Source organism: Phalacrocorax carbo, chromosome 5 (assembly GCF_963921805.1).
Source record: "Phalacrocorax carbo chromosome 5, bPhaCar2.1, whole genome shotgun sequence".
Lineage (NCBI taxonomy): Eukaryota > Metazoa > Chordata > Aves > Suliformes > Phalacrocoracidae > Phalacrocorax > Phalacrocorax carbo.
In genome coordinates this window covers 13,504,687-13,518,026 of record NC_087517.1, presented here as the reverse complement: position 1 = coordinate 13,518,026, position 13,340 = coordinate 13,504,687, and the positions used below count along the sequence as shown (strand labels likewise).

Below are 13,340 nucleotides of genomic sequence, written 5' to 3'. Positions count from 1 at the left end.
TCCTGAGATGAGCATGTTCAGCTCACATCTCTTGGTGCTCAGACCAGGCATTGCTGCTGGGATCTGGATGGCATCTGAAAAGTATTTACCTGCAAAGGAGGAAAGAAATAGGAATGCAGTTATCTGGGCATGTGCACTGGGTTGTTTCCTATTTCAGCTTCCAGATTACAGGTCAGGTTAGTTTGGAACTCAGCCCAGCAGTCCATTGGCCACCAGCAGCCTGACATGGTTTAGGTGTGGTCCCACCGGGGCAGAGCAGGGCCAGGAGAAAGTGTAGCTGTGTGGGCAGCAAGTGTTCCCTGGCCTTTGGGATGCATCCAGCAAGGGAAGGTGCTCCAAGCTCTGGCTTGACCAGCCCAAAGCCTGTAAGTCAACATAGATCCTTTGCTGAAGAAGGCAGCTCTCACTGTTAAACTTCCCTTACAGGCTCCCTCAAAGAGAGGATAGGGTTGCACTTGGTGGGAAGAACCAGATCCTTTCTCATCTGAAGAAAGTGTAACAAAGTTTGTTTTTTTCCACAGAACCCAGCTGAGTACTCAAAATTAATATTGAACGGAGAGCAACAGAGCCTTCACTTCACCCTGCAATATCAAGGATTGTCTCTTGCTTTTAACTACACTGTGAAGGAAAAATCAGTATACAGCTTAATTGTTTTTGAGGCAGAAGAAAGCCTATCAAGCCACTTAGTAAGTGTGGGAGTGAAGTGTAAATACAGTATTAATTCAATGACTGTGATGATACAATGGGGTAATAGGCTCATTAATTCATTTGCTCAGTTGCAATGTCTTTCTGATTGCTCTCAGATGCTCTAAACCTGACTTCTTAGCTAGCGGCACTGGATCTGTACGCATTTCTGCTGGTTGATTAATAGAGGTGTTATGGCATCTGAGACTTTCTGGGCACACTTTAATCCAGTGAATGCTGCAGTGGGAGAGCAGAATCATGCCTGCTAGGCAGCAGAGGTTGAGAAAGCTGAGGAAACAGAGCACCAGAGATTTTCCCCCAAAGATGGTTCTATAAAGCAAAGATGTTAAAGAGGCTCTAGGGCTGGGCATGGAATGAAAGCATTTGAGGAATGATTCCGGGTTTAGTTATTGCAAGTGTTTAGTGAAAATGCACAGAAGGGCCATTTGTTTTGCTGAACGGAATAAATGATTAAGCTCATTTCAGGCTCTGCAGCAGAGCCGGCTGTGTTTGGACTTTTGTGTATTGCTGCGACAGAGAGAGGCATATGGGATGTATTGGCCGGATTGTGATATCTTTTACGTGTAACTGTATCCTAAGAAGCTCTCTTGAAATGAATGGTGTTACTGCACATTGTGGTAGGTGTGTAAATGTCATCAGAATCTGTCCTCATGCTAAAATGTCAATTCTCTTTGCAGTTCCTCAGCCTCTTCCCTTACAGGGTTGCCACGCCAAGCAGTCAATCTTGTACAGTAGAAATCATATAACTGTTTTTAAAAATGAAGTGTTTAAGAATTTACTTTTTCCCAGCATTGGAGTGTTTTACTGCTTTAGAGTTTAGAGCCTGGGGCTCATTATCACACAGTGTTGTTAAGTTTCCCTGTGACCCTGATGACTGTGTGCTGTTACTTTAAGGAATGGATACTCATACAGTTCTTAAGTGAAAGCCTGCAACAGGCTGGAGCAAAGCAATCTCTGAGCTTCAGTACATCTCTGTGCTTCCCTAGCTATCTAGCCTGTGCTTTAATTAATTAATTAACCCTGGAACAAACAGGCTGTCATGTGCTGGGGAAGAGCCCTGCTGTTGGGTGATGCTATTGTAGGGAAGTGATCATGCCCCTGTACTTGGCACTGGTGAGGCCACACCTGGAATACTATGTTCAGTTTTGGGCCCCTCACTACTAGAAGGACATTGAGCTGCTGGAGCATGTCAAGAGAAAGGCAACGAAGCTGGTGAAGGGTCTGGAGAGCAGGTCTTATGAGGAGAGACTGAGGGAACTGGGGTTGTTTAGTCTGGAGAAAAGGCTGAGGGGAGGCCTTATAGTTCTCTACAACTACCTGAAAGGAGGTTGTAGCGAGGTGCATGTTGGTCTCTTCTCCCAAGTTACTAGCGATAGAACAAGAGGAAATGGCTTCAAGCTGCCTCAGGGGAGGTTTAGACTGGATATTATGAAAAATTTCTTTACTGAGAGAGTGGTCAGGATTTGGAACAGGCTGCCCAGAGAGGTGGTGGAGTCACCATCCCTGGAGGTATTTAAAAGACATGTAGACATGGCACTTCAGGGCATGGTTGAGGAGACATGGTGGTGTTGGTTTGATGGTTGGACTTGATGATCCTAGAGGTCTTTTCCAACCTTAATGATTCTATGATTCTATTGGTCTATCATTCTCAGCTGTAAGTAAGGGAGGTGTGGAAAACAGTGTGGTAAATGATACTCACTTTTCCAGCATTGCAACACAAGGATAACAATGCCAGCATCACTGCTATGCTGTAGGGTTTGCCCTGGAGTAGCCGTGGCCCACGCCAGCCTCCCTCACGGCTGGGTTTGGCCCCCTCACTCAAGTGGGGGTGCTTTCCTGGAAGGATCCAATCTGCAATTGGTTTCTTCTCCTTTGTGGGCTGTTGAGTAGGCAGGAAATGAATTTGTGAGCTCTGGGGATCACCAATGAAAGAGAGTAATGATTTGGCTGGCTTGTCTGCAACGAACTAGAGTGTTAATCCCCATGCGTCTGCCATGGGAAAAAACGTTGTTGTTTATTATTTATTGCTCTGACATTTATTATTCACTGTGGCAATTTATTATTTAGGGCATACATTTTTTGTGGGTCAGCATATCACACTGAAGTACAATAGAAATTTTATAGGTATACTGAAATTCTGGATCCTTGGTTTCAGAAGTTCAGGGTTTAACATCAGGAAGAAGGTGTGGAGAAAGGGCTAGAAGATTTTAAGAGAAAGCCAGTTTCTGAAGGTAGATTCACCCCCTTTTGGCTTGTCTGCATTCTTTCTGTGGGCAGCACAAATGGAAATTACCCTGGCTGTTTAGGTGGACATGGCACAACTGTGGATTTCTACCAGCCAAGAACCTTACTCTGTGTTCTTTTTGTGTGACATATAATCTTCAGGCAGGTCTGTCTCTTTACAGTTTTTTTCAGCATTGTACACCAAATAGGCTCTCCTTGAATGAATGTAGGTTATGTTAACTATTGAGCTGATGCTCTAGCTGTGATCTCTAGGAGAGGCACACTCATTCCCCAGTGTGCCCAACCAGGTGGCCATTTCAGGATATATCTGCAGAGACTGTGAGCGCAAACAAGCTCCATGCATCTTGGTCTCTCCTGCTCACTGCCTGCACCATAAAACAGTTTAATCTTTTGAGTATTGAGGGTCAGGGAAAATATGAGTGATATGTGATGATCAGAATAGTAACCTAGTGGTTCCTCTTGGCTTTAGGCTTCTGTGAAGTCTACGAGTATGCCAAGAATCAAGGCCTGGAAGTTAGGCAGTTGCAGGTTTTGTAGGAGTAAGGCACTCATGTTTAATTGTAACTAGTCATTGGAAGAGGCTAATGTGGATAATGCTCTCTTGCTATCTTCAGATCAAGACAAATAATTTATTGGAGGGTGTTACATGCCTCAGTAGAAGGGTGACTGGCTGAAACTCTTTAGCCTTTGTTATGCAGGACATGAGGAAAAAAAAGTATGATCTCATCTTAAGCCCTTGGTAGAGCTGAAATTTTGCCATTGGTTTCATTGTACCAGGACTTCACTTCTGTGTCCTGATGTAAAACTTACGTGAGAGTCCAGTCAATTTCTGTGGGCTTTACAACACACGCGTAACTCCACAAACACTAGTATTTTCTGCTACACATTGTTATAAGGCAGCATTAACAAATACGTTTGATTTTTTTTTTTTCTTCCCCTTTCTAGATTACAGACTTGGAAGCAAAGCCAGAAAATGGTTTGACAGCTGTTAGGTAGGAATAGCGCTCTTTTTTTTAAGATTTGGAGGTGGTGGGCTGAGGGAAATGGCTTTTGTCTAGTGCAAACTGTATGTAACATACACCAGATGTTCTCAGGTTGGAATCTAGTCCACACTTCTCATGCAAGACTTGGCTGCCAGCTGCAGAGGCTTGACAGCGTGTCACCTCCCACGCTTGCCATGCAGAGCTGAGCATTATTGCTGCTTACTGCCTAGGATAGTCTGGGCTGAGATGGCAACATAAAAGATCTCCCCTGGAAGAGTGGTAAATTCATCTCACTGTTTCCCACCTGTTTGGGAAAGAAATGAAAGACACAATGTGGAAAGGAGCCGCTGCAATTTGCCCTCTGCAAACTGGCCAGTCCATGACGTTCATTGATCTCGCGCAACTTCATGCACATATTCCTACTAAATTAGATACAGCAACAATTTTACATCCTCATAAACAATTCAGCTGGGCTTTGGGCTCTGCTTAAGCAACTAGTCTACTTTCCTAATCTGAGCTAATCCATGAACAGTCCTGTGCCAGTCTGTGCTGAGATGCTGTCTCACTGAGGTCACAGTTACTTCTAGCATAACGTCACCAGACCTATGTGAGGCTGCTGAGATTGTGGAAGCAACAGATTTGCTAAGGGGAGAAAAAAAAGAAAAAGAGGATTCCAGCTGGTCTTTCTGGAGGATTTGGGCAAGCTGCAATTTAAGAAAAACAAAACAAAAACCAAACAAACCAAAAAACCACACACAAACAAAAAAAACCAAACCAAAAAACCCAGAAACAAACAAACAAAAAACCAAAACCAAACCCCAAACAAACAACCACCCCCCTCAAAACCTTTAGATAGTCTAAAACAATGTCCAGACCCTCCCTTATCTGAAAGCCTATGTTGACAGAGTAGGAGGGCAATCTCTTCACAGCCCTGTTCTTGTGAAGGCTTCCACTGACTAAACACCACCTTGGAGACTCGATTAATACCTGCAGTCAGGAATGTTTTATATTTTCCTGTCAACATTTTTGACAAAATACAAAAACTTTCCTTTCAACAATTTGTGAAGAGGTTTCATTAGGAAGAAACTTTTTCCACTAAGAAGTTACTTTTGTTAAGCACTTGACTATCCTCAGGGATTTCAACCCCGTTTTAAGAACTGGAAACCAAAGAATTCTAAAACATAAATCAAATGAAAAGTGTTTGGTTTGGCGAACAATTTTTGAGTTGTCAAAAGGAAACTGTCTTTTTTTTATGAAAAAGCATATAAGCGCTGGTGAAAAACCCAAACCTGAATATTCCCATGGAAGTTTTTGTTTTAATGAAGTTATCTTATTTTGCTAGAAAACTCTTTCCCACTGGTAGAAACTCCTTGGAAAGTATGCCAGCATGGTGCACATGTTCATCAGGACACCCAACTTTGTAGTTTCATGGGATGGGCTGTCCTCTCAAACAGCCATGGAACAATCTTTGAAGGTGTCTGAGAAGAGATTGCCCGGAAGTTCTAACCCACAAAAAGTGAGGGTCACTTTTCACAGGAGAGAGAGTAAAAGGGTAGAATTACACAGCAGGAAAAACTAATCTTATATTGAAAAATTGGGCAACAAATTGGGTGATTATTTTGGTAGCTTGCAGGAGAGGCTGTCATAACCTTATGGAGTTACAGAATGCTTTGTGAGAGAGCGCACTTCTAAAGTACCTGATATTATGCTTCTCCTGCCCTGTCTGACAACCCAATGAAATATGCTTTCTTTGCAGATTCATTAATGGTTTGAGCCAAGATGTCAACCTCACCATTGACAGCGAGCAGTTCATTGCTGTTCAGAAAAACTACAGTGCTTCTGAGTACTTGCTGCTAAAAAGGGACAAGTAAGTTTCCCTTGCTGTGCCGAAGGTCCTTGCTGAGACCTTTCCTTGGATACAGTTGGCCTTTTCTTGGGTAAATGGCAAAATCTTCATTGCTATTGTCTTGGGATTTGGCCATGGGGGCAAGTGTTTGTAAAAAAGTGGAATTATTGGCTCTGCGCAGAGCAGGTGCTCTGGGCCCCTCATGTGTCCAGGAGCACCACACATTTAGTCTGCAAAGTGTCCAAGCCAAAGGACAGCAAATCAGTATCTCTTTGTAATATGCAGTTGAATAGGTTCAGCCTCCAAACAATGTCTGGGATAGCTCCCTTTCCGTGGCTGTTATTGCTTTGGTAAAATAAAATCAGTAGGGACGAAGCTTGGAAAATTTATTCCCATGACAGGGTATAATGACATCCTAATTTAGGCCATCATCTGAGTTTTCTTAGAGTCAGGTCAGGGGAATTTTGGAAACCCCAAAAACCTTTTGAAGAAGTCCAGATACAGCACTCAACTTTCTCTGAGATTTTATTCACATTATGTGGGGGCCTGGAGGGAAGAGAGAGGCCATTCCTGTACATCTGTCAGCAGAGCAAGGTGGGACATGGTAAAGCACCCTCTGCCATTTGATGCCTGCTCTATTTTGATATTCTCTCAGGCCCAAGGTCTTAGCATTAAGGTGCTCTCAGGGAAAGGCCAATTCATATTCCATGCTACAAAGCATTGGTATGATGTGGGCTGGTAACATCAAATAACATTACATGGGTTTGCAGGCTGGGCTTTTGTTAGACAGGGGCTCCATATGGCCTTGGTTTGGCAGCACTGGAGTTGGCTCTTGCAATGTTTCAAAACAAACTTCATAGCTTTTTCCTGCATCAGCGCCATCCAAAATATTTATTGCTGCAATTTAGCAATGCTGCTGAGCCTCTGTGCCACCTCACACATCCAAAATCAGAAGAACAAATATGAAGGCTAATTTGCTCTACTGAAAGGAAACAAAGTGGCTTGTGGGTGCATATCTCTGATTTCCTGAAGGCTGCTTGAGCCTGGCTAACTTGTCTAGCCCATGGTTCCTGAAGGAGTAGAGAAAAGTTTGGAAGGAAAATAAACCTTAAAGGGGGGTCAGAAAATAGCCCAGGTCATTAGGTGAACTCCAGTGAGCACCTAAGTGTTTCTGGAAGGAAAAGATGGCGAGAACTGTAGTGTTCATCTGACATAAATATTACTGCATCTTTACATCGTACATCTTCCTATTCCCATTGTAGGGGCATGTTTGATAGCTCTGCTCTGTGTTCTTTGTCTGTGGGACTAATTGGGAAATACTGTACTTCATCATTGTATCTAGATATAATAATGGAAAATGCATAACGGAAACAGGAGAATTCACCCTGGAGCTAGGGCTGCTCGACTTTGGCGCGTCATACACCATTGTGATAACTAATGTAAGTGTTCCTGTGACGGTAACAAGCTCCTCCTGTTCTGGTCTCTGGCAGTGCTTTTGTTCTTATTTTTGTGACACTTTTGCTTTCTTCACTCTGCAAGACCTGCATGGTAGCCATCTGAAGGCAGTACATAAGCAAGGTGGGTGGGTACTTATTCTACCTTACACTGAGATCTTGTCAGATCTCATGGGTTAAGAAGTAAGATCTTTTCCTTGATGGAAATCCTGCATGGAAAATCATGTGACCCCTGTGGTTTGTGCTGGTCTCATGCCTCCCTTGTTCAGTCAACAGTGATGCAGCGTGCTGCAAAGAGCTATTGCAATCTGCCAAGAGCTGACTCTGCTTGTGGTCTTTATAATACTGCACCTAGTGGTACCTCACACCTGAAAAACTCTGCAGAAAGTCTGCTGTATCCTCACATTTAACTTACTGATCTAAAGGCTGGTCTTCCAGGATTTGTGAATTATGCATGGGGGAAGAGGGACAAAGTGTTGAGGGAGGAGGTTGGTGAGATTGTGCATCTGTTTTTCCTCCTCTCACTGTCTGTACAGCACACTTGGAGCCTAGTGTAAAGTCAAGGCATGGTTTTCAGAACTACCTAGCCCTGACGGGATGTGAGCACTGCTGAGAGGGTGTATTCCTTTCCCTGACGGCCAGCCTCCTAGGCCCACTGCTAGCAGCAGCCACGGAGATGTATGTGATTAGCTTAATTTCCATTTTAACCTTTCCACTGCACAGGCACACAGACAAACCAGGCCTGACAGGACACACTGCTAAGATGCCCTCTGAGACTTTGACTACTGTGTTGTGGTGAGCAGAGCAAAGTGCTGTCAGCTACTCCCTGGCAGTAACATCTCCCTGTTGGGCAATTAATGGGAGCTGTTCATGTCTGCAGAGTCCAAATACGTAGGGGGAAAATAAAGCTGCAAAGCACCTGGCATTTTTTTTTTAACTCCAGTATCTGGAGTAGGATGCACAGGATGCACCAACCTGGACGAAACAGGCAGATGCTTCCATCTGTGAGTGCAGAGTTTTATGTACATAAAGCACATACTTTAAGTGATGTTGGTCAGACCCTTCCTCCATGGCTGCAAGCCTCTTTCACCAGATGAGAAACCAAGTAGAGAAGTTGCATGAGGAATATTACATTAAGAATATTGCCCCAGAGCCTCTGGTAACACAACTAACTCAGGGCAGTTGAAGTAGATGTGTCCCACGTCACTGTGGGATTCCAATTTGTGGTCCCATCTACAAAAGTCCCTGCTGCAGCTGTGGCTGCTCGGGGGTGGCTCTGTGCCTCAGCCCTTCTGGACCCTGTGCCTAGTCCTTCAATCTTTTTGAACCTCTGTTTTTCCATCTCTGTCCCTGTGGTTCCTCCTTCTGTACAGAGTTAGTTTGCTCCAGGCCGAGGTAATTTTTAATTATTGCAGTGATTTGTACCGAGCCCTGCTCCTCTGCCAGGAGTGCTATATAGAAGAACCAAGAACACAATATATTAGTCTGCTAATGTGGCTGAACTGTGATACTGAAATCATGGGGGTGCTGCCTTTTACCCAGCCTTCCTCAGTGTGCAGTTATAGTATGGTGCTTGTGACATGTCTTTGTGGGCTGAAGAGCAATGCACAGCTCTCCTCTCCCCCCTTTTGGCCTGTTAAAATACAGCCTCTCGATTTGCCTCCCTGCATGGTGATTAAGTACATCTTGTAAACTTCCCTTGTATTTTCCCAAATACTCTCCTTAAACGCAGGGTTTTCTGCCTGAAGTAATTTCAGCCTAGTGTTTAGCCAGAGAGGCTAAATCTCTCTCTGCCTCTGTGCATCAGAGGCACTATTAATTACACCTGGGAAAGCAAACAAAAAGAATGAGGAATATAGCTACCATAACTATCTGAATACATCTGATATGGGGCAGTGTCTGCTACTCTTGGTGTCCCTGAACCATGTTTGTTTAGGTGTTACAGTTATAGTAGGGGAGTTGTACAGTGCCAATGAAATGGGAGCAGTGGCCACATGGCTGCAATGAGCATTTATCCTCTTGTCCTCTTCTGGCTGTGGGGACAGCAGCAGGTCACAGGCTCTGCAAGAGTACCACGCAGGCTTTTCCCAACCCCACTACTGAGGGCAACTTGTTGATTTGCAATAACTCATGCAACTCTTGTAGCACGTGAATGAGCTGGGATGCTTCCATCCTGCCACCTCTGCCTTGTGCAGTAGCAGTCAGCCCATTCCCAACAGGCTTGGAAATGGCGGGGTCAGACCCAGTTTTTCTGCCAGGGCAGAGGTTTGCTTCTGCCTTTACTTAAAACTCTATTTTGGTAAAGTTGCTGTTAGAGTCCAGGCTAAGAAGGGTTGATCTTTGAGCAGCTAATCAATGTGCCTTTATTTTCCTGCTAGGTTTTTGGAGATGCTGTTAAGGCATGGAAGTCGGAAGACATCAAAGCCAACAATGTCCATATGGCTTGGCAGTTACCACAATACTTATTAATATCTGCAGCGGAGGTGATGTTCTCCATTACAGGTCTGGCCTTCTCCTATTCTCAGGTACTTCACTTAAAGATTAGACTTTAGATCAGGCTTACAATTAGACTTCAGGATTTATCCCCGCATCTGCAGGAATACATCCTTTGTCATGATGCTTACTGACAAGGTTATCTGTGGTTCAGTTAAAAGTGGAATTATAACACATCTTGCTGGGTGCCCTCAAGCTAAATTAATTCATACTCTGAAGATACCCGTTCTCAGTTATTCTCAGGAATCTCCTTTTCTGGTAAAGCTGAGAACAGAACTGGATAGAAGTTTATCTTAATGTGAAAACTCTGAATACTGTAATATCAGGTTTTTCTCCCTGTGAAATATTTTGTGATACATGTTTTCCAGTGATAAAAAGGCAAAGTTGTCTCAAGAACTCCAGGGTGGCATGGGGGCTTGGAACCTGCTTTAAGTTGAGAGACTGAAGGGATCTAACCCTACACAAGTCTCTAGCAGAGGAGCAAGGAGTAATGAGTGTGCAAAGGATGATTTGATTGTTGTTTGGGGAGATGGTTTATAAGAAGAGAGGACTGGGACACTATGGGATCAAAAAGTGGAAGCTGCTCAGATTTATCCTTGGAGTAAAGTGCAGATATTTATTAACGAGGGTGATTAATACAGTGGGATGATCTGTCTTGGTATGTGGAAAATTTGTCATCAGCAGGAAGTTTAACATGAAGATCCAGTCTCTTTTCCAAAAGTGTACAGCCACATGGCTCTAGACTTAAAGCTGCAGGGCTTGTTGTGTGGCTCCCTGAACTTCCTGATCATACGATTTCAGAAGATGCAGGCTGGGGATGATCAGGATCCAACTCTGCAACAACAGCATCTCCGCTTTCTTCATGTGTCCTCATGGATGACATGTTTTGAAAGCACCTTGTATGGAGCTGTTGAAATTAACCACAGAGGAGACTCTGCGCATAGGAAATTCCACCTTCTCCTCCTAGGTTGAGCCCAGTGACACCTACACTGGGCAGGGCATCACAGGGTGATGGGCACAGCATGATACCCACTGACCAGGCCCTTCTCTTTACAGTCTCCGGCCAGCATGAAGTCGGTGCTGCAGGCAGGCTGGCTGCTCACAGTGGCTGTTGGGAATGCTCTTGTGCTTGTTGTTGCACAGGCTGCACCAATTGCACAGGTACGGTTTGGCTCTTAAAACAGAGGTAATGCTTTAAAACAGGCCTGGGCGGTGCTTCTGGACATCTGTGTCCTGGAGGCACGGCTGCTCTGCACAGCCCTAGCCTCCTGCAGTAGAGTGGTGGCAGCCTGCACCGAGCTGCCTCCCAGCCAGGACTCTGTGTTGCCCTCAGCATTGTTGCCCTCCAGAGCAATGGCTCTCCCTAAGCCTCCCAGTGGCAGTAAATAAGTGATCTGCACTGGGATAATGTTGCTGGAGCTCAGGTCTAGGCAAGCAAGCTGTATTTGGGCCTGGAGCCTGGACAAGATGCCGGCCATGCATTGCAGTTGTTTACCAAAAGCAGCTTGCCTTCATCCAGCTAGCCCAGTGGGCAGGCATCCTCCTCAAGTGCTAGTTTGGGCCTCCTTCAGGGTCAGCTGCCTGTGGCACCCCCGAGATGTTGAGCTTGCATGGGGAGGTTGTGGTGCAGAGCTTGTTTAATTCAGGCTATCAGACTTCTGGGATGATGGCATGAAGGTGTGAAATGGAGCTCATTTCTGGCTAACATGAAACGGCCTCTTCCAAAGGCATCTTGTGTGCAAAAAGCCCAGATGGGGTATGTTCCAGTTAGGACAGACTTGTAAGAAAAGATTTAATGAAACTAGCCCAGTCTAGCTGGTTTGTTTCAAGGTATATCACACTTCCATAACTACATTATGTGTACATGAGTTTACCAGAAAAGAGGGTGAGAAAGTTGTATTTGCGAGCAGTCTTGGAAGCTAAAAAGTAATTTTCATCTAGCTCTTTAAAAAGTGCTTGGAAGTACAGAGAAATCCTCTGGACTGAGAATCTGGGGTGCCCTGACCTGCTGTTCTTTTTTCTTTCCTAGTGGGCTGAATTTGTCTTGTTTGCTCTTCTCCTCTTTGCTGTGTGCATTATTTTCTCCTTCATGGGATATTCCTATGTCAGTGTGAATCCAGAGGACCTAGAAGAAAAGGAAGAGAAGAGAGAGATCTCAAGCAGCGGAAACATGATTAACCTCGTTACTCAGAAAACAAAGCTCTAACACATGGGCTGGGATCTTTTTTTTTAACTCTGTAGATGGGAGGGTAAAAGAAGGGTGGGGGACAATGTTATTTTATTTTATAGCATTGCAGTCCCTATTACTCCAAATGTAGCCACCTTCTAAATGGGACCAAACAGCCCTCTATAAAAACAATGGGGGTCCTGAAATCAGAGCAAAACTCCCTGGGAAAGCTCCTCTGGAATTACAAGCCCTTATAAGTAAATAGTGTAATTTAAAACCTGCCCATCTTTTTAAGCATGGAATGCTTTCCTATGATTTTGTTTTAAGCATATATTTAGGGCAGCAGGGAGGAAGGGTGGAAGGAATGCCATATGACAGTAAAATTTGGAGATGTTGGGAGAAAAGAATGAAAACCCAGTATAGGAATTAGGGAAGAATAGATGTTACTGACAGAAGACTTTTTAATGCTATAATCAAGGACTGGAACTGTTACAATCCCAAAGGATTTAATCATGTAACTCTTCTTATGAGTATTTCACCCCATTTTTGCTTGTTATGAATTGTCCTGATTTATGACTTTCACCTCCAGGCTCAGAAATAATAACAGGGAATTAAACTCTGCAGCCTAAAATATTCCCAAAACACTACTGAAGAAGATATGCATGCTACCATCTCTCTGGTACTCATTTTTTCCTAGAAGTTTTTAGCGACTGATGGTGGTGTTTGATTAGAGATGTGATTAGAGAATTGGTTTATGCTTTCTTATTTCAGAAATCCAGGCAACTATTTGCCATCTTCCTATATATTAAGCCTTTATTGGGCATTTTCTGTTACAGCACCTGCCGCTGCAAGTTAGGATACAGCTGATTTTTTATCTCATGCTTCAGTTATTCCCCACTGGGAGACATGTTGCAGCAGTTTCTATAAAATTCCAGGCATCCTGCAGTGAGTTAAACAAGGATGCACTTTATATTTTTTTCAGTCTACAAGAGGAGACCGTGGCATAGGAGATTTTTCTTTTTCCTTCCTGTTTTTGTGTGTCTCTACCAAACTTTGGGTATAGCTATTTTATCAGAATTGTGATATAGTTGTCTGATTTTCCTCGCTTGCGTGAAGCTGTGATTTCGTGTTCTGCATAGAAGTAACTTGACCATTGCTGATCTAGTAAAACTCCTGAGAGAGTCCTTGCCTTCCTCTGTCGCTCCAAGGCTGCAGTTGTAACAGGTATGGCCTGATTTATAAAAAGGTTGTCATTAGGCTCTTCAGGTTCACAGAGACAGATTTTAAATTATGCTTTCCTCTTCCATCTTGGCATTGGTCACAGGTGGTCACTGATGCTTTGATTCAGGACATCACAAAATACATGTTTAATTTCACTCCTGTTCAGGAACATTGCTAGGGAATACGCTTAGCTTGACACCTCTGCTGCTTTAATGTGTCGTCTTGAG

General features: G+C 44.0%; 1 protein-coding gene across 4 annotated transcripts in view; it reads left to right on the top strand.

Annotated features, from left to right (window-relative positions):
* SLC15A2 (solute carrier family 15 member 2) overlaps positions 1-13,075 on the top strand; it is a 56,157-nt gene extending 43,082 nt beyond the window's left edge. For all 4 annotated transcript variants that reach the window (XM_064451228.1, XM_064451227.1, XM_064451229.1 and 1 more), the window contains 7 exons: positions 522-686; positions 3,895-3,941; positions 5,689-5,799; positions 7,121-7,217; positions 9,611-9,757; positions 10,782-10,886; positions 11,755-13,075. In XM_064451228.1, coding sequence (XP_064307298.1) covers positions 522-686; positions 3,895-3,941; positions 5,689-5,799; positions 7,121-7,217; positions 9,611-9,757; positions 10,782-10,886; positions 11,755-11,931 — 849 coding nt within the window. In that variant the 3' untranslated portion in view covers positions 11,932-13,075. The remainder of the gene's footprint in view (positions 1-521; positions 687-3,894; positions 3,942-5,688; positions 5,800-7,120; positions 7,218-9,610; positions 9,758-10,781; positions 10,887-11,754) is intronic.
* Positions 13,076-13,340: the final 265 nt, after the last annotated feature.